This window comes from Zootoca vivipara, chromosome 16, assembly GCF_965207765.1.
Source record: "Zootoca vivipara chromosome 16, rZooViv2.hap1.1, whole genome shotgun sequence".
NCBI lineage: Eukaryota > Metazoa > Chordata > Lepidosauria > Squamata > Lacertidae > Zootoca > Zootoca vivipara.
The window spans coordinates 233328-253363 of NC_142599.1; the positions used below are offsets into that span (position 1 = coordinate 233328).

At 46.4% G+C, this 20036-nt stretch overlaps 1 protein-coding gene across 2 annotated transcripts in view; it reads left to right on the plus strand.

Moving 5' to 3' along the window:
• MYO18B (myosin XVIIIB) overlaps positions 1 to 18041 on the plus strand; it is a 231471-nt gene extending 213430 nt beyond the window's left edge. For both annotated transcript variants that reach the window (XM_088659924.1, XM_088659925.1), the window contains exons 41-42: positions 13234 to 14516; positions 17826 to 18041. In XM_088659924.1, coding sequence (XP_088516050.1) covers positions 13234 to 14515 — 1282 coding nt within the window. In that variant the 3' untranslated portion in view covers position 14516; positions 17826 to 18041. The remainder of the gene's footprint in view (positions 1 to 13233; positions 14517 to 17825) is intronic.
• Positions 18042 to 20036: the final 1995 nt, after the last annotated feature.

The following is a 20036-nucleotide window of genomic DNA, read 5'->3' on the forward strand; positions in this document are numbered from 1 at the left end:
TGACCAAAATTATCAAAGGAATGGAATGACTTGCCTATGAGGAAAGGCTGGAGCATTTGGGGCTTTTCAGTTCAGAGCAAAGGCATGTAAAAAGTGGCATGTAGAAAATGGAAAGAGAAATATTTTTCTCCTTTCATAACACTAGAATTCATGGACATCTGTCTCAGGAGAGCGAAAAGGAAGTCCTTCTAAAAGAAGGAACTTCTTAATGCAGAACATAATTAAACTATGGAACTCGGTCCCATAAGAGGCCGTGATGGCCACCAACTTTGATGGCTTTAAACGAGGACCAGCAAAATTCATAGAGGAGATTAGGCATTAAGCAAAATAAGCAAGTGCTTAGGGCATCAAGGGAAGGGGCACCACAGAAATTTTCTATTGCCTGATATATATATATATATATATATATATATATATATATATATATATCATACAGAATAAAAGAAAAAACAATTTTACATTGCTAATACAAAAATAAGAAAAAAAATTCAGAACAAAAAAGAAAAAGAAAAAATACTCAATCTAATTAATATCCCATAATTATAACCAATTCTGACTTCCCCGTCCCATCCTTTCTGAGTCCATTTTTATCCCAAAATATAGAGCTTCCAAATAATTATGAAAATACAACTTTTTAAATTCATTATTCATCTCTAAGACCGCTCCCGGTTCCCGTCTCCAGGTTACAGGGAGTTTGTTCCTTTTGCGAATCTAAAGAAAATTCTTGCAGGTTCCAATTCTTTATGCTTTCTTCCCTTAGTCCTGCCACTAAGGGAGGTCAAATTTTCTTCTTTTTGAGGATTATAAATTTCACTCCGTGGTCATGGCTGCCGGCAAATTAGCTGCGTCATGAGCCACTCAGTGTGGAAGGGATCGACCTCCGTTTTTAAATCCACTTCCTTTTGCCAAATTCTTTCCCAATAGACAAATCTTGAGATTACTTACAGGCAAATCTTAATGTTTTGGAGGTATCTGCTGCTCATTTTCCGTTGGCACGGAGCTTCACGTCTGCAGAGGGAGCGAATCAATCCAAGGCTCCATCCCCACTCAGGCTGCTCTCGGTTGCTCTAACGGGCTAACCGGGCAGTGAAGGGGACTTTACGGGGCACTGCTGGATGACCATGTCCTCATAAAGCCCTATCTGAGGTTTTTCCGGGTAGCCACATCGCTCATGTAGCTTACCCCTTTCTCCGCAGCGCTAGGGACCTTGGAGTCCGAGGCAATCCTTGCCGTGCAGTGATGGCAGCAAATCAGAAGTCCTTTCTATTGCCAGATTTTTAACGTTAATGGTCACAAATTGCTCAGCTAGGTGTTCATCTTCTCAGTTGAAGTATATTAAAGACTCCAACAGAACAACTATGCAACAAGGCAGGGTGCCGTATCCCTACAAAGTATAGAAGCAGATGCATTACCTAAGATTAGTTTTGAGGATCTGATCAAAGATTTTGCAATTAGAAAAATAGGAGAAAAATTCAAATATAAAGTAGAAGTATACAAAAACCTGGGGGACCCAGGTGGCGCTGTGGTTAAACCACTGAGTCTAGGGCTTGCTGATCAGAAGGTCGGCGGTTCGAATCCCTGTGACGGGGTGAGCTCCCGTTGCTTGGTCCCAGCTCCTGCCAACCTAGCAGTTCGAAAGCATGTCAAAATGCAAGTAGATAAATAGGAACCGCTACAGCGGGAAGGTAAACAGTGTTTCCATGTGCTGCTCTGGTTTGCCAGAAGCGGCTTTGTCATGCTGGCCACATGACCTGGAAGCTATACGCCGGCTCCCTCGGCCAATAATGCGAGATGAGCGCGCAACCCCAGAGTCAGTCACGACTGGACCTAATGGTCAGGGGTCCCTTTACCTTTACCTTTATACAAAAACAAACATTATTTTCCATTTTACTGTAGGTTTTGTTTCATTTCAAAAAAATAAAATTTGTTTATATTTTGAATTAGATATACTGTATACAGTGGCACCAAAATATTTTACGTGCTTAGGGCCTCTAAAGGTCTTGATCCATCCCTGCTCTGCCTGTGATGCTGGAGGGGAGAGGACTGCTCTTGTGCTCAGCTCCCACTTATGGGCTTCCCACGGGCATCTGGCTAGCCACTGTGAGAACAGGATGCTGAATGACATGGACCAGTGGCCTCATCCAGCAGGCCCTTCTTATGTCCTTAAGTTTTTAACCTGGTGTTCTCCAGATCTTCTTGGACTCCAACTCCCATCACTCCCAATCAGCATGGCCAATAGTCAAGGGGGGTGGGACCTGCGCCTCCCCAAATGGACTCCAGGTGTGAGGCGGCTGCCATTTAAGGGACCAGCTCCTCCTCTGGAGCCTGACCATTCTGAGTCCAGCTGAGCCAGTCCAAGTCCATTGGCTTCTCACTGGGTGGCAGCATCAGGCACGCCATCCGCATGCTACCAACCTGCCTTACAGGGTCATTGTAAGGATTACTGATCCTAAGAAGCTCTTTGTGCGATAAAGGAGGCCACTGTTGGGAAGTGGGTGCTGGTGATATGAATGCCTGCACTCCTGGTTATCAAGTTATTATTTCAGTGACGTGATAGGGAGGTGCCACATAGGACCACTGTGGTGTACTCTGACTGGCAACAGCACTTCCAGACCTCAGGTCTATAAATGTGTTCCGGATAAATTAGAGGTGCTGTTGGGGATTGAACCTGGGACATTCCAAATGCACAGCTGTGCTCTGACATTGAGTGCCAGCTTCTCCCTTGACTTGGTTCCATTTTCCAGCTCTCCTTAAGAAGGGCTTGTCTAAGGCAAGGATAAGCAAACATCCATGTTGCATTACCTACGACCTTCTTGAGAACTGCAGTGGTCATGACCCAAGCACTGTGAATTTACCAAGTAGATGTGCTTATTTAGGATCCAGTAAGGCTAATCTTGTGTCCTTTAATGATCCTTACAGTGTGCTCATGCTTAACAACTTTGTCTCCATACAAAACAAGGCTTTTGCACACCCACCCACCCCAATTCCTCCCTTTTAAGTGCAAGCTAGATCTAATGGGAGAATGCAAAAGCATCCTTAAGCCAAACAGATTTTTTGTAGTGAGCAATCTGCACCAAAGCAAATGACATACAACAGTAATTAACGAAGATTACACAGCAATTAGGGTGATTACGTTTATGCTAGTTGAAATAATTTATGGAATAATATCTGTACTTAAATTGAAGCATAGTGCATGTCCAGAGACAAAAGGAGATGAGCCATGATTCTGCATGGGGTGGAGACACGATGTAATGACAATGTGCAGAAAGAGAGGGGGGGGGAGAGGAAGTGTCACTCGGTTGAGCAGAGAAACATTCCCCCCTTCAATATAACACAGCTCCAATGGAAAGCAAGAATTCTGAACACACTTGCCACCTTAAGCTCAAGGATGCATTTATTTGAAATCAGCATAAACTCTCCTTGCCTTGAAGTCCCTGGCTCTCTGCCCCCTCCTAATCTCTGCCCATTTCCACTCTCATTTCTCCCCTTCCTTTCTTTACTACCCCCTGACCTAGGCCTGCTTCAGGGGGCAGATTTCTCCATTCCCCACCTCCTCCTTTCTGAGGACAAGAGCAGCATAGCCACCAGCAAGCAGAAGGCTAGAGCTCCCTCCCAGAGGAACCAGAGGTGGCCACCAGCTTGGATGGCTTTAAAAGATTGGGCTGTTTTGTGGAGGGTCAGGCCATGTTGGCCAAGCTTCTCAGTCCCAGTGGGTGGAAACCCCGGGAGAAGGGAGTGCGCTTGTGCTAGATTCCTGCATGTCCGTTTCTTGTGGGCATTTGGGTGGCCTCTGAGAACAGGATGCTGGACTAGATGGGCCATTGGTCTGATCCCGCAGGCTCTTTTTAAGTGCCCTTTTACATGCCTCCACCTGCCTGCCCACCCACCCTATGTCACAATGGCAGTTCAGCCAGCTACCCCAGGGTCTCCATCAACACCTCTCACGGCATCCTGGGAGGCAAAAGTGGGGAACCTTTCCTGGCCAGTGAGCCAGATAGTCATCTCCCCTCCCCTTGGTGGACCAAACTTAACATCAGGGTGGCCTCTGATGATACTGTGCTTCAAACCGCAGAGCTGGGCTGATTGAAAGCCCTTTGGAGACAGCTTTGTGCCTTGATCAAGGAGTGGGGAGCCATTTCCATTCAGTGGAAAGCATGTCTCCCTCTCCACATTGCTCCTTAAATCTCCAATTTCAGAGGTTTAAAGGAGCAGCAGGAGGCAGCTTCCAAAGGGATTTGCAAGCACACTGACACCTCCCTTCCCCCCTATCCTTTAAACCTTTGAAAGCAAGTATCCCACAGGGGAGCTGCAGAAATAATGTTTTTGGTCAAGGGAGCGCTGGACTCAAAAAGGTTGAAAACCTCTGGTCTACATTGACTGGCAGGAGCTCTCCAGGGTTTCAGACGGAGCCTCTTCCACCCCTACCTGGAGATGCCAAGGATTGAACCTAGGACTGTCTACATGCAAGGCAGATACTCTGCCACTGAGTTATGTCCTTCCTTGACAGGGGTTAGGGCAGCTTCAAACCACAGGTGGTCCACAAACTAATTCACCAGGAAGAGAAGCTGTTTCTGCAAAGAAGAGCTGCCAAGCTTTCGCCACAGTGCCTCCCTCCCTCCCTCCTTTTCTGCCTCCCTATCAGATGAAGCCACTAGCTGGCAGCTGCCTGGCAGCCCTCCTGTGCTACCTTGTTATGAGGGAGCTCTGCAGGGTGGAGAGAAATGCAGTGAGCTCCATTTCATTATTGCATCACAGTTTCACCCCAGGAACCCATGGATTTCAGGTGGAAGGGTTGGATGGGCTCTGCAGTCATAATTCATTCCTTCTCTCCCACGGAGGCTTTTGAAAAGGGTATCCAGATACCACTGCTCAATGCACAGCTTCACCATTGCTGCTTCTCAGAGCAGCACATCCCTGCCTTCCCTCCTTCGGGGGCTTCCTACACCATCTTCCCAGCCACTCCTTGTCTCCCTTAGCAACTGCCTGGAGATATTTCCAAGCACAGACCCTAGCAAGGCAGCTCTGTGGGGGGTGGGGTGGCCTCCTGCCTGGCCTGGAATCTTGTGCTTGCAAGAGCAGTGGGGAGCTTAAAGTCACCTGGACCAGGAAAGGAGCTGAAATGGTGGGTAGGCAACCTGGGGTCCTCCAGATGTTTCTAGTCTCCAACGTACATCATTCCTGACTATTGGCTATGCTGGTTGGGGCTGGTTGAAATTGGAGCCCAACTACAGCTAATCAACCAGCTGAACAAACCGATCCATCTTCTGGCAGGCCTTGTGGCTTCACCTTACCTTGCCCTTACCTGAGCACTGGAGGGGCCATGATCAGAGGTGGCGATCCTTCTGATTATGAGTTGCTGGAATCCACAGGAGGGGAGAGTGCTGCTCTTGTGCTCGGGTCCTGCTTGTGGGTCAGCCTCTGTGAGAACGGGATACTGAGCTAGATGAGCCATTGACTTGATCTGCCAGGATTCTTCTTGTGTTCTGTCTCACCTTAAGGTGTGGGGTCCAAGGAATGGATGCTGCATGATGCTGGGCCCACTTTCTAATGGTGGCTTCTGTCTGGGTTCATGACTCTCTTCGTTGGGTCCCAGAGGTGATCAAGGGAAGCAGGCTTTTTGTCACAAGGGGCACAGATGGGTGCTGTGCTCAAGGGTGGGTGGGTGTGCGTACCCCTCATAGTTTGTTTGTGTTGGTCTGAAGCAAACAGCCTGCCTTTGAGAAGTTTTTGAGATTACTTGTGAGCAGCAAAGAAGAGCATCTTTCTCTTTGCTTAGTGAAGTCTCCAGTTAGCTCTGAGAATACTACCATTGACAAGCTGAGTGGGGAGGAATAGACCCACTCATCTCCCTGCTCTGCCTTGGATCTGATGAGGCCTGAACTACTTACTAAGGCAACAGAGGTGTAAAGGAGTCTGCAATGCATGCTTTGATGGGCAGAAGATGCACTGCACACACATGCCTTGCCCAGGCTCCAGAGCATGTGGAGTCCTTGCATGGCTGAACCTCTTGTCTGCAGCAAGATGGAAGTGGCCTGGACACCTCTTGCAGAAACTCAGGGCCTATGATCACAACGGCTGGCACAGAAGGCAGGCGTTCCAAAAGCATTTCTCATTCTAGGCTGTTGCAAGGAGCATGCCTGAAATGAGAGAAGTCCGTAGGAAGCCTTATACCCATTTTCACACGGAGGAGACCATTTTTTGGGTGCTGGCTTTCAGCTAATCCTCTTCAACGGCTCTTCATAATAGCATAACTGAGTCTGCTGAGCGTTTGATGCTGGGCATGCTTTATGCATACCTGAGATGCAGCAGAAGTCATTCTCCACCTGCACCTCATAGATGCCCTCCTCCCAGGTTGCTCCACATATACCTTGACAAGCATGGCGGGATTTTTGAGCAAGGGGTTTCTGGAGCATGATCCAAATGCAAAGATGACACCTGCACATCCAAGGATTGCAGCTCATCCATTTCTGCATGATAAAGAACTGCATGGCTTTTTAAGCCCACATCTGAAGAAGAAGAAGAAGAAGAAGAAGAAGAAGAAGAAGAAGAAGAAGAAGAAGAAGAAGAAGAAGAAGAAGAAGAAGAAGAAGAAGAAAGTTGTAGCATCCCTGTGGGTTTGATAAAGGAATCCATGAATGATCTGGTCAGTGGATTAATCGAGCAGGATACTCCTGGATTTAATAAATCTGGTCGAGTAGGGTGCTCTTACCTAAACCACAAACCAACTGGGTTCTTTTCATCGTTGGGTGCTTCTTGCCACTATGGTGCCCAAGAAATGCCTCTTGTTTGCTGTGCATCCAGAGGGGAATGTCCCCATCTGTTTGCTTATTCTTCCCTTTGCTGAGCCAGATTCGTTTCCCTGTGCATGTGTGTCTTTGTGTTGTCTCAAGAGGTTTCCGCATGTAAATTTTCTTCCAGGTCAACCCTGCTGGGTCTCAATGTGCCCAACATTGTCTGTTAGATTGCAGAGTGCCATAAGGTTGCTATGGCAACTACATCTCTTCTCTGTAGCTAGAAGTGTTGATTACTGTCAAGGCTAAATCTTTAACACCTGAATTTCTGGATTGAGGCTCCTCTCCAAAGCAGCAAAGCGCTTGTTCGGGGGAATGGGGGAATGGTTTGAGAGCATCTTCCATATTAAAAAGTTGATACAAAGGAGAGGATAGGCCAGCCCACTTTCCTGCAAACACAGAAGAGTGATCTTTTATTGGGGGGGCAGTGTCCATGTTTTCAATTTAGCAAGAGGCAAAAGGCAGCAAAAATGTCCTGTCAACAAAGGCCTTGGCCCAAACCCAGGTGGCGCTGTGGGTTAAACCACAGAGTCTAGGGCTTGCTGATCAGAAGGTCGGCGGTTCGAATCCCTGCAACGGGGTGAGCTCCCGTTGCTCGGTCCCAGCTCCTGCCCACCTAGCAGTTCGAAAGCAGTTCGAAATAGGGACCGCTCTGGCGGGAAGGTAAACGGCGTTTCCGTGTGCTGGTCTGGTTCACCAAAAGCAGCTTTGTCATGCTGGCCACATGACCCGGAAGCTGTCTGCAGACAAACGCCAGCTCCCTCGGCCTATAGAGCGAGATGAGCGCCGCAACCCCAGAGTCGGACACGAGTGGACCTGATGGTCAGGGGCCCCTTTACCTTTACCTTTAGTGTTCATGTTTTGAATTTAGCAAGAGGCAAAAGGCAGCAAAAATGTCCTGTCAACAAAGGCCTTGGCCCAAACTTCTCTCGCTGTGCAGAAATTGCAGGAGGAAATCCTCATCTCCTTACACAGCTCAGCTGATCATAGGAACCAACTCCTAGGGGCCATGGGGGCTTTGGCACCCACAATAAAATATTTGAGGGAGCTGGGTCCCCACAAAGTTGATGGGCATTCCCATTCAAATGATGTGTGTGCACTGCGTCATGTGGTTGATTATGCAGGGTGGGACTTACCTCCACCCCCTAATATTTTATTCAAATTGGCACCCCTGCAGCTGACTGAAACTTCCCAATTGCCTCTGCCTTGCCTAAAGGTGTACCGGCTCCAGAAATTTTGATACCATGGTGTGTGTGGGGGGGTATATTTTATCCTTTGTTTGGGGGGAAATTGAAATTGTCATAAACATTGAAAAAATGCAATATTTGTAAAAGTACTCCTTACCTATTGAAAGTCACATTGTTACTTGTTTTATTTTCCCTGTTTAGGGAAGCTTTTAATATTTCATGAATTAGTGCATTTTAATGTTTTGTTGGAAGCTGCCCAGAGTGGCTGGGGAAACCCAGCCAGATGGGTGGGGTATAAATTATTATTATTATTATTCAACATTCTAAATATTTCATAGAATCATAGAATCATAGAGTTGGAAGAGACCACATGGGCCATCCAGTCCAACCCCTTGCCAAGCAGGAAACACCATCAAAGCATTCTTGACATATGGCTGTCAAGCCTCCGCTTAAAGACCTCCAAAGAAGGAGACTCCACCACACTTCTTGGCAGCAAATTCCACTGTCGAACAGTTCTTACTGTCAGGAAGTTCTTCCTAATGTTTAGGTGGAATCTTCTTTCTTGTAGTTTGAATCCATTGCTCCGTGTCTGCTCCTCTGGAGCAGCAGAAGACAACCTTTTACCCTCCTCTATATGACATCCTTTAATATATTTGAACATGGCTATCATATCACCCCTTCACCTTCTCTTCTCCAGGCTAAACATACCCAGCTCCCTAAGCCGTTCCTCATAAGGCATCGTTTCCAGGCCTTTGACCATTTTGGTTGCCCTCTTCTGGACACGTTCAGACTTATTTTTCTGACCATGCTGACTTTTAGTGATCACAGCGTTCCTTTCTAGGTGCTCACAGACCATTTGCTTAATGATCTGCTCTAGAAACTCTCCTGGTATTGATGTCAGGCTGACTGGGCGATAATTGTTTGGGTCCTCTCTTTCCCCCTTTTTGAAAATAGGGACAACATTTGTCCTCCTCCAGTCTGCTGGGACTTCGCCTGTTCTCCAGGAATTCTCAAAGATTATTGCCAGTGGTTCTGAAATCACCTCTGCCAGTTCTTTTAATACTCTTGGATGTAGTTCATCTGGCCCTGGAGACTTGGATACATCTAAATTAGCCAAGTATTCTTGTATTACCTCCTTACTTATTCTGGGCTGTGTTTCCCCTGCTGAATCATCTGCTCCATATTCTTCAGGTTGGGCATTGTTTTCTTTCTTGGAGAAGACTGAGGCAAATAAGGTATTGAGGAGTTCTGCCCTTTCTCTGTCCCCTGTTCGCATTTCACCATCTTCTCCCCTAAGTGACCCCACTGTTTCCCTGTTCTTCCTTTTGCTACGGACATACCCATAAAAGCCCTCTTTGTTGCTTTTAACCTCTCTAGCAAGCCTGAGTTCATTCTGTGCTTTAGCTTTTCTGACTTTGTCTCTACACGTGCTGGCTATTTGTTTGAATTCCTCTCTGGTGGTTTTCCCCTTTTTCCTTTTTTTGGTACATATCCCTTTTAAATCTTAACTCAGTTAAAAGTTCTTTAGATAGCCACCCTGGCTTCTTTAGGCACCTTCCATGTTTCCGTCTCATTGGTATTGCCCGAAGTTACTGTCCATGGGATTTCACCCAGCGTTTCTCTAAGTTTTCTGAAGTCGGCTTTCTTAAAGTCTAGGATTTGAGTCTTAGTATGCTTGGTTGCTCCAGAAGAGCATGGTCAGTCCCACCTAATGATCCTGCCACTTCTACCCCACTAACCAGGTCATCACTATTGGTTAGGACCAGATCTAAAATGGCTGATCCTCTTGTTGCTTCTCCCACTTTCTGGACAATGAAATTGTCTGCAAGGCCAGTGAGGAATCTGTTCGACCATATGCTCTTGGCTGAGTTTGACATCCAACAAATATCAGGATAGTTGAAATCCCCCATTACTACTATCTCACTTCCTTTTGAATGCTTGGCCATCAGTTCCAGGAAGGCATCATCTGTGTCCTCAGTTTGGCTTGGGGGATCTATAGTAAACTCCCACAATGAGATCACTGTTATTTTTCTCTCCCTTAATTTTGACCCAGATACACTCAACTTGGCTTTGAAGTTTTAAATCCTGGATCTCTTCACAGGTATACACATCCCTGACATATAACGCTCCTCCTCCTCCTTTCCTGTTTGGTCTATTTCTCTTAAATAGATTGTATCCCTCTATTACTACATTCCAATCATGAGACTCATCCCACCAGGTTTCAGTGATGCCTATTATGTCGTATTTAGTTTGCTGTACCAAGAGCTCAAGTTCATCTTGTTTATTTCCCATGCTCTGTGCATTAGTATATAGACATTGAAGACCATTGATCATTCCCCCATATCTCTTATTTAAGGATATCTTCCTCCCGCCACTAGGTCTGCATGCTGTTTGCTCCATTTGGTCCTTGACATTTGGATGATCATCTTCAGCATTTGATAGACTCCTACCTTCAGGACCACTGTCTCCCTCCCCCACATAAGTCAGTTTAAAGCCCTCCTGATGAGGTTTTTGAGTTTCATGGCAAAAACATTCCTTCCAACCCTTGTGAGGTGCAGCCCATCATTTGCCAGAAGTCCATCTTCAAGAAACTGCAGACCGTGATCTAAGAATCCAAACCATTCCTGTTTGCACCATTTGCGAAGCCAGTTGTTCCCCTATTTTTCCCTCTCTCCCTGGGCCATGTCGTTGACAATTTGTGCATTTAATTGCTTCAACTTCCTGCCCAGAGCCTCATAATCACTTTTGATCTTCTGGAGGCTATGGCTTGCAGTATCATTGGTTTCCACATGGACCAAAAGGAAGGGGTATTTGTCGGTGGGTTTTATGATTCCTTGCAGCCATTCTGTTACATCTTTGATCCTGGCCCCGGGGAGACAGCACACCTCTCGAGACATCTTGTCAGGCCCACAGATCACTGCTTCTGTACCCCTCAGTAGGGAATCCCCTATCACCACTACACGCCTCTTCATAGGCTTGGTTTGGATTCTTCCAAGTGCTGTCTCTTCCAAGGTTACCTGCATATTCCCGGAGGACTGACTTTGCTGCTCATCATAATATCTAATATTTCATAATCCCACCCAAACAACAGTTTTCAGAGGGGAAGCCCCAAAACGTGGAGGGGGGAAATGAAAAAGGGGTTTCCCCCCTGAATTTCATACCCACCCCCACACGGGGCCTTGACATCTCTAGGAGAGATGTAGGAGAGAGATTCCCTGGGGGCCCCATGTTCCCTGGGCATTGCTCATCACATCACGCTGCTGTGTAGACCTTTGGGCACATCAAGTATCAGGAAATGCTCTCTGTAAGATTCCAAGCTAGCCAGCACCCTAAATACCTCCAGCATACCATTGAATGCTTAGAAGATTTCCACGCACCCCAACCATACTTAGAATCATAGAATTGTAGAGTTGCAGAGACCTGGGGGTCATATAGTCTAACCACCTGCAATGCAAGAATCCTGTCCACAGCCATGGGCATAGCCAGGATTTATGGGCGGGAGGGCAGGTTTTATGTTAGCGGGGGGCAGCTGTGATGCAATTGGTCAGATATTTACTTGAATTGGGGGACCGCTGCCCCCGGCTACATCCATGTCCGCAGCTGTCCCTGGTTGGGCTCAAACCACCAACTTTCTGGTTAACAGCCAGACACACTGAAACATTGCGCCACCTGAGAAGAAGGGACAGAGAAGTCAGCTTGTTTTGGTTTCTCTCAATTTTTCCAGTCTGAAGTTCAGTTTGTCACATTTTTGCATCAGGTTGCATTAAAAAAAAGATGTCCAGAAAGGGAAAAATTTCCATACAAATAAAATAACAAAGAAGCACTAAAATCAGATGCAACATAAGACTCAGCAAGAGAAGATGAAACAGTTACACAATTTTTCATAAATCTGAGGGGTTCACAAAAGGAATTGACGAAGGAAGGAAGGAAGGAAGGAAGGAAGGAAGGAAGGAAGGAAGGAAGGAAGGAAGGAAGGAAGGAAGGAAGGAAGGAAGGAAGGAATTGCCTCCTAATTACTAGCAGTCTGTTGCATTTTTTTTAAAAAAAAAATCCTCTTGAGATTTGTTGTATGTTGTATGCAATTTTAACTAATACATGTATATTCTTGCAAGAAGGTTATAGTAATACAATTCATTTTTTATGTAACTTTCACTAATATATCCTTTTTATACACACTTCCCGTAATATACACATTTGTGTACAAACTATGTATATGGGGCAGAAGAATTGCATCTCAAAATTCAGAGAATTGGGAATTTTGAAGTCTAGTCATGTTTTGGTTCACATACTGCTTCAGGAAGAGCAAGCCAGCAAACCAAACCCAACATCTCCCCCATCTCCGTCCACAAATGTCTGCCATCTTCTTCCATGAGTTATGCAGGGTGCTCCTGTTTCCATTCACTTTCTGGGGCTTCTCTGAGTTGCTGCAACTTGGTCACAAAGCCCTTGGTCAGTGTTTTACCTTCTTGCTGGTTTTGTGAGGCATGGGGGCCGCCCCCTCAAGGCCCTTTCTGAAGAGGCTCCTCATGAGGCCGGAGGAACATCGCCCGGCTATTATTTTATTGATTTATTGATTTAATATGCTGTACACCGCTTTGAGGTTTCTATTAAAAATATAAAGCGGTATAGAAATTACAAAAATTAATAAAATAAATATTTGCTTAGCTGGGTGTGTTTTTTTAGAATACAATATTCCTTGAGACTTGAAAAGGAGGTACATTTTTAATAAATAAAATGCCCAAAAGGGACGGGAAGCTTTTTCTCCAACTCTGGCACTCTTTTTCATAGCTATTCTAATTGAAGATCTGAGTTCACTCATAAGGCAGGATATAAATATGTCAAATAAATAATTCAGCATTTGTGATTAGCTTAATGATGTTAGAAATTACTTTCTACAACACAAGGAACAAACTGCAGACACCAAGAGCCATTTCCAATGTAAATATTAAATTTAAAAATTAGGCTTCCTCTGAGAATTCTGTACATGTATTTGGATTGTGAGGATTCAAAGCACTGAAAGGTAGGATAGCCTCAGCTATTTGTCCAATGGTTTTTCATGTGCATCTTGGGTTCAGTAGGTCTTAAGTTACCGGACTAAGTCTGGATCACTCCATAGTGAATTTGTAAATGTGATATGAAGCCATTCAATAAAAACTTCTTTTCTTTTTTAGTTTTAAAAATTAATTATGGATGTTGAAGACAATAGTCCCATGTAATGCTTTGCTCAGTGACTGTTGTTTCACCTTTTGTCCCAGGATAAACAAGGATCAAGAAACAAGCCAGCCGCTGTCTCCCTTAGGTGCAGAAAGAAGGGGATATGGAAAGAGTGCAGGGGGTGCTGATTTCGGCAAAGCTGATCAAAGCCGTTCCTTTGGTACCCAAAGACGAGAATATGGGGAACCCACTTCAAATGAGGAGTTTTTCACTCTCCAAAAGTTAGGAGCTGTGTCTCCATCCATTATGAGAAGGATGTCCTCTCCAGCAGTGGCAGAAGAGATGTTATCAAGTCCTTTGTCCCCTTCTGTGGGGGGGACAGCAGAAGACAAGTTGTCACGCTCCTCCTCTGCACTTTCTGAATATGTTGAAGAGCTGCGAAGAAAACGACTGAAGGACAAAGAGCCAGGGAATTTAGTGTTAGATGATGCCTCCTCTTTGCCTATTTACCAAACAACGGGAGCCTCGTCCCTTAGAAGATGCAAGACTTTGAAAGATGATGAAGATCTCCCAGTAACTCTGGAGGGAATTGGTGAAAGTGCTCGAGCTGGCCTGGTCCGCTCCTCTAGTTTGAGGAGCATCTCATCTGAGAGCATGGCACAGCCAAACCTCTCCCCAGCTCTGAAAAGGGTCTCCAAGTTTGGGTCCTATGACTCTCTCATTCAGAACATAGATGACACCTACTCAAAGCTCAGCTCCCCAGACCTGGGTGGAGAAATGTTCAGCACTTTGCGACTTAAGCCATGGAGAAGTTGCCTGGAGGCATCCCTGGAAGAAATGACAGACACGGATCTAGGAAAAGAACCTCTGGTCTTTCAGAACAGAAGATTTGGTGATGTTCCAAGTGAGGGAAAGGAAACTGATCCACTCTCTTGGAAAATACCAACTCTAAGCTATGAGAGGAAAATGAATGATGACTTGGATGACTTCCTTCCAGCCATCCGGAAAGCCCAGTCGACCAGCAGCCTGGCCAGAGGTCCCAAAGAGAGGAGAGAAGGCCAGAGGCCCATGAGTGTCCGTTTTGAAGACCAAGTCTCCCCCAACCACACTTTCCTCTCTGAGATAAAGGCCACTTTATCACCAAGTCCCAAACCCAAAGAGGACCCTGGAAACCTCTCTGACTCGTCTTCATCTTCTGGCTCAGTTGTGTCTTTCAAAAGTGCCGACAGCATCAAGAGTCGGCCAAGGATCCAGAGGCTGGAAGGAGAAGGATGTGTTGGGAACAGAAACCCTGAGGGCGCAAAAGATGACCGGCGGTCTGAGGCCGAGGGGAAGGAAGATGATGTAAACAGTATCATGATGAAATACCTAGGAAAAGACTAAGGTAAAGTGCGGGCATCTTTCATTTCCTTTTTTTTATTTCACTTTTAATTTGTTTCTATATTCTATAAACTGCCTCTACAAGGCAGTTTAGGGCAATATAAATTCTAAGGAACAAACCTTATAATAATCTGATCCAATACAAAAAGTCACAATAAAACATAACTTTAAAATAGAATGACTTATATCAAATAAAGTAATATTCAACAATCTGTTAGAATATAGTAGTACGCAGTAAAATTAACTCTCAAAGCACCAGCAAATAATAATTAAACAGAAATTCACTCTTAACTGTTACAATAAATGATTACTAAACTATGATAAATAAAAATGACTGCAAGTCACAATGCATAAAATACCACAATACATACAAAACCATGTAAAAGGATCAGATTGAGCAACAAAGACCCACAAAACCACTTCCCCCTCCCTGAACTCCTCTTTCCCCTTCCCAGCTGCTTCTGCTGTTCTTACAGCCCTGCCCCAGGAGAGGCTACTTGCTCAGCTGGGCTTGGTTGAGGTTGGGGAGGCGAGGCGAGGCTCTTTCTCCCTTCTTTGCACTTCCTCACTGAGGAAGCAGACTTCTACTGAATTACTTTAGAGTCTTTCGATAGGTTTTCTTTTTGTAGACTTTCCCAAACAACTTCCAGCCAGGAGCCACCTGGACAGCAGGTTTGCATTCCTCTGTCCTTTTAGTAAAGGAGTGATGAGTGGATTCTGGAGACCAGTTTTCCTTCTAATAAGGGTTGACTTGTGTCAAAGCCAAGTGATCGGATTGGTGCAACTATTGATTACTATCTCCAGGTCCTTCATGTGCCCAATTGCATTCTTTACGGAGTGATTTTCTTGGCCTGCACCATCTGTGCACCAAGGGGGCAATGGCTGCATCCACACTATGCCATTATTCAAAGCACCGTCTTCCTTTCAAAGAATTATGGGCACTATAGTTTACCCTTGACATAGCTGCAATTCCCACAACCACATAACAAGCTACAGTGCCCAGGATTCTTGGATAGAAAGAAGGTGCTTTGAATGAGTGTGTACCCAGCCAGAGTCTCTGTAGTTTCTCCACAGCTCCAAAGCCAGAGCATTTTCTAAGAAGTGCTGCAAGATCTTCTGGTTTGGCCTGAATTTTTTAATGTGAATGAAGCTGAACATTTGAAGATTAAGACAGAGAAAATAAAATACTTATTCACGCAGCATATAGTTAAACTAGGAAACTCCCTCCCACGGGAGGCCATGATGGCCCCCAACCTAGACGGCTTTAAAAGAGGATTAGACAAATTGATGGAGGAGAAGAGGACTAGCGAAGGTCACAAAGGAGTCTATGCTCTTCCTCCATAGTTGGAGGCAGGAATATTTCTGACTGCCAGTTGCCACAGGGTGGGAAAGAGCTCTTTTGCTCCACAATTGGCCCTGTGAGAAGAGGATGTTGGGCCTGATGGGCCCCCATTGGCCTGATCCAGCGGGCTCTACCTACTTTATACTTTTTGTGTGGATGCAGTTCCATGGGAATTTTTGACTTAGTTTCAAAATTCACATTTTTATAGCTCTTCCCTGCAGGCCTGAAGACTGGGGTGGGGGTAGCCATATAAGTCAATGTGCACATAAATAGATGTACACATCTTCTGTACACACAAAGCTTCATATGGGAAAGCCTTGGCTTCTGTCGCATTGGAGTTGGTTTGGGTTTTTTTGCTCAAAGTGCCCACCAGCTTGAAATGTTTCCATTTCTTGGCCTTGTCTGCCATGAGGATTTATTTCTCCAACTTGGGTTGGAGCTCCAGCTCCCAGACAGAAACCCCACTGCTGCAGTTGAGTGCTTAAAACAGATTAGAAAGCATTTTGCAAGGTGGCTGGCTTTGGAGGACATTTTCACAGGTCCTGCTGTGATCAAAACTGCTGAAGCAACACCAGGCAGCTTGGATGTGTTAATAAAACATTTCTTTATAGGAAACACCATCTACATAACTGAGGGAGCCGTGTGTGTGTGTGTGTGTGTGTGTGTGTGTGTGTGTGTGTGTGTGTCTTTTGTTTGAAGTCAGTTGCAGGGAACTGGGGTTTTAGTGGAGAGGAGATGGAAACTTTGGACTTACTCTCAGCCCTGGAATCTGTTGCCCCAAAGGTGTAAGCCTAAAGCAGGTTTGGAGGGATTTTTCTTTTTTAAAAAAATGCAAAAACAAAATATACTCTACAGGTGAAGTTGGCATGTACATTTTCCAATGCTTCCGGCCCCCTTAAAATGCAGGGAACTATGGTGCTACATAAGCTTTGAAGAATCTGCAGATATTGGGGGGGGGAGCAGAACAGCAGGTCTTATGAGTGAGATAGCACAATACAACACACAAAGCTGGCTTTAGGCAGTCATTCAAACCCGCCAGCTGCTGTAAGCTCCCTCCATTTCAATCTGGACGGTGCAGCTCCTGTGTCCTTGGCATTTCACCCCAGATGAAATGTGAAAGGCAAGGCAACTGGAGTGGATAGCTTTAAAATATTTTCAGCCACCCGCCTCCTAATCCATAGCATTTTGGATCTGGGTGGGACCTTGGGAGGTCATCCAGCTCAACCTGCTTAACAGATAGCTGCCCGGCCTCTGCTTAAATGCCTGCCAAGAAACTCCTCCTGTTAGCAGGTTTTCCTCATGCCTAGAAGAAATCAGCTTCCTTGCGGCAATTTCCACTCAGAACAAGCCTCCCTAAGGCCACCTGCCATTGGCTCACAGCTGCTCATACTCTTAAGCCACCTGCACAGCTCTTTCATGGGACTTGGTTTCCAGACTCTCCACCTTCCTGGCATCCTGTCTCTTGATACATCGGGGTTGGTTGATACATTCTTGAAATGTGATGCCCAAAACTTGACAGGGCAGGACTATAACTGCTAGTGCTCTGGCCACGATGTCAAAATCATTGCTGGTTGGGGCTGATGTCAAAAACATCTGGAGGGCATCCACTTTGCTCTACTCTGTCAAATTCCTCTCTTCCTAATATCAATTGTAGTTTCCTCTTGCAGGCAGATGATCTCATTAAGAGCCAGTTAAGAAATTCATCTCAGGGGACCTGAGATGGCTTTGAACATTTGGCTTTTCTTGTGGAAGCGCACATCTTGGAAAGTTCACCTAAGATGATGGTTGCAACATTAGGGCTGAATCCCAATGAAGGTGGGAGATCAGATTTTCAAAATGAGATGGACAGAAACAGGGAGGGAACCGAGTCTTTAAATTAGAAAGAGGTGCTGGCAAATGTGAATAAATTTCAATTCAGTATTTCTGGGATCTACATTCCCCCCTCCCTCCCCCTCTCCTCCCTCTCTGCAGGAGCCAAGCTTTGGTCTGAATCATCATCATCATCATCATCATCCAAGGTGGATCTGTAAGCATCCTTGTCACTTCCAGCCTCTGGCTTCCTCACCTGCTTTGGAGGCACAACAACACTTGTGTGCATGTAAGAGAAGTGGGCTGCAGCAAGACACTGCCCTTTGGTGCTCTCTCTTTGATTTATACAAAATAAAACATTTTGCTTCTTGCATCTGAGTTTTTCCTCCTCCCTCTTTCCTGTCTGTGCTCAAGGTAGCTTCAGGGAACCTTCATGCTCTGAAAAACCCTATTTGGATGAGCTAACCATGGACATGACATAATAGAAACATAGGCAACTGCATTATACTGAGTCATGCCACTGGTCCTGCCCACACTGACTGTCAGCAGCTGTGCAAGGTGCCAGGCAGGGTTCTTGCCCAGCTCTTCCTGGAAATGCTGGAGATTGAACCCGGGACCTTCTGCAGGTAAAGCAGATGTTCTGCCAGTGAGCGACATGCATCACCAGCCACTGGAGTGGGTGGCACTGTGGTCAAAGAAGAAGAAGAGTTTGGAATCAGGGGTGTCGCAGTGGGGGGTGGCCCGCCCCATGCTCCACTCTGCGGGGAGCAGCGTCCCCTAGCCCCTCTGCACCTCCACCGACGATGGCCGTCGCGGCTGCCATTGTGGAGAGGCCGCCCTGAGGCTGCTGGCTGCCACCCGCCACTCAACAGTGGCCAACGGGGCGGGGTCGCGTGCGGGTGAAGCTCGCTGGGCTGGGGAGGTGATGGGCCACTGCCTCGCTCTTCCCTCCCTCCCTGAGTTGGGCAGAGCAGGGTGCCTCTAGCGAGCCGCCCCGCGCATACTGCGCATGCCCCCTGCCCCCGTGTGGAGTGCGCATGCACGGGATGCCACACATGCACATTCTGCACGCTGCGCTGTGCTGCGCTGCACAGGCGCCGCCCCTGGTACCAGCTGTGGTAGGAATGCCACTGTTTGGAATTGATATCCCACTTTATCGCTACCCGAATGAGTCTCAAAGCGGCTAACATTCTCCTTTCCTTTCCCTCCCACAACAAACACTCTGTGAGGTGAGTGGGGCTGAGAGATTTCAGAGAAGTGTGACTAGCCCAAGGTCACCCAGCAGCTGCATGTGGAGGAGCAAACCCAGTTCCACTGCTCTTAACCACTACATCATGCTGGCTTCCGCACTGAGCTTCTTGGGCTTGCCGATCAGAAGGTCAGCAGTTCAAGTCTGTGCAACGGGGTGAGCTCCCGTTGCTCTGTCCCAGCTCCTGCCAACCTAGCAGTTCGAAAACATGCCAGTGCAAGTACATAAATAGGTTTCCATGCTCCCTGGCACTTGTCATGGTGTCTCATTGCACCAGGAGCCCTTTAGTCATGCTGCCCACATGACCCAGAAAGCTGTTTGCAGACAAATTCCGGCTGCCTTGGGCTGAAGTGAGATGAGTTTGACTGGACCTAACTGTCCAAAGGTCCTTTACCTTTACCGACTGTCTGGGGCCCCAGAGAAATGCCCTTCCTACCCAGCAGGGGCCTAGATCTTTCTGCCTGAAACCTTTGGAGAGCTGCTGCCAGTCAGTGTTGACAGTACTGAGTTAGATGGTTTTATTCAGTATAATGCTGCTTCCTCATTGGACCGTCCTGATTTGCAGTCCTGCTGAAATGTTGCAGACTGTGTGTGTGTTATATAATGCCACAGTAAGCAATGAAACACACACACACACACAATCCATCACCCTGACTCGCTGGAGAATCCTCCTTACCTTTCTTTTGCTTATTCTCTCTGCAGAAGAACAATTGCCTGCCTGATCCCATACACATCAGGCCAGAATATTGCTCCAGTCAGATTGAATAAGAAAATACATTGCAGCAGGGAGAGGCTTCCACAAGCTCAGCTTGGCAGAACTGGCGGGGGTGGGGTGGGGTGGGGTGGGGGTGGGACAGACGGACAGATCCATCCGGGCTGCAGCAATTCTGCTGGCATTAGAGCAGAAGCCAAAGCATGCCTGGGATTTCTCAAGAAGCTCACTAAATCTAGAGCACTGAGAAAAGCCGGGCATCTGTTCAGGCCCACCTCCAGGGATCAGTGGAGAGGCATCCTTTAGTTGAGCTTATGGGGCTGTTTTCAGGACTGAGGTTGTGGATATGCAAAATCCATCCTTCCCTAAAGCATTTCCCCCAGAAGCAAGACGCCAGCAGCTGGATCAAAAG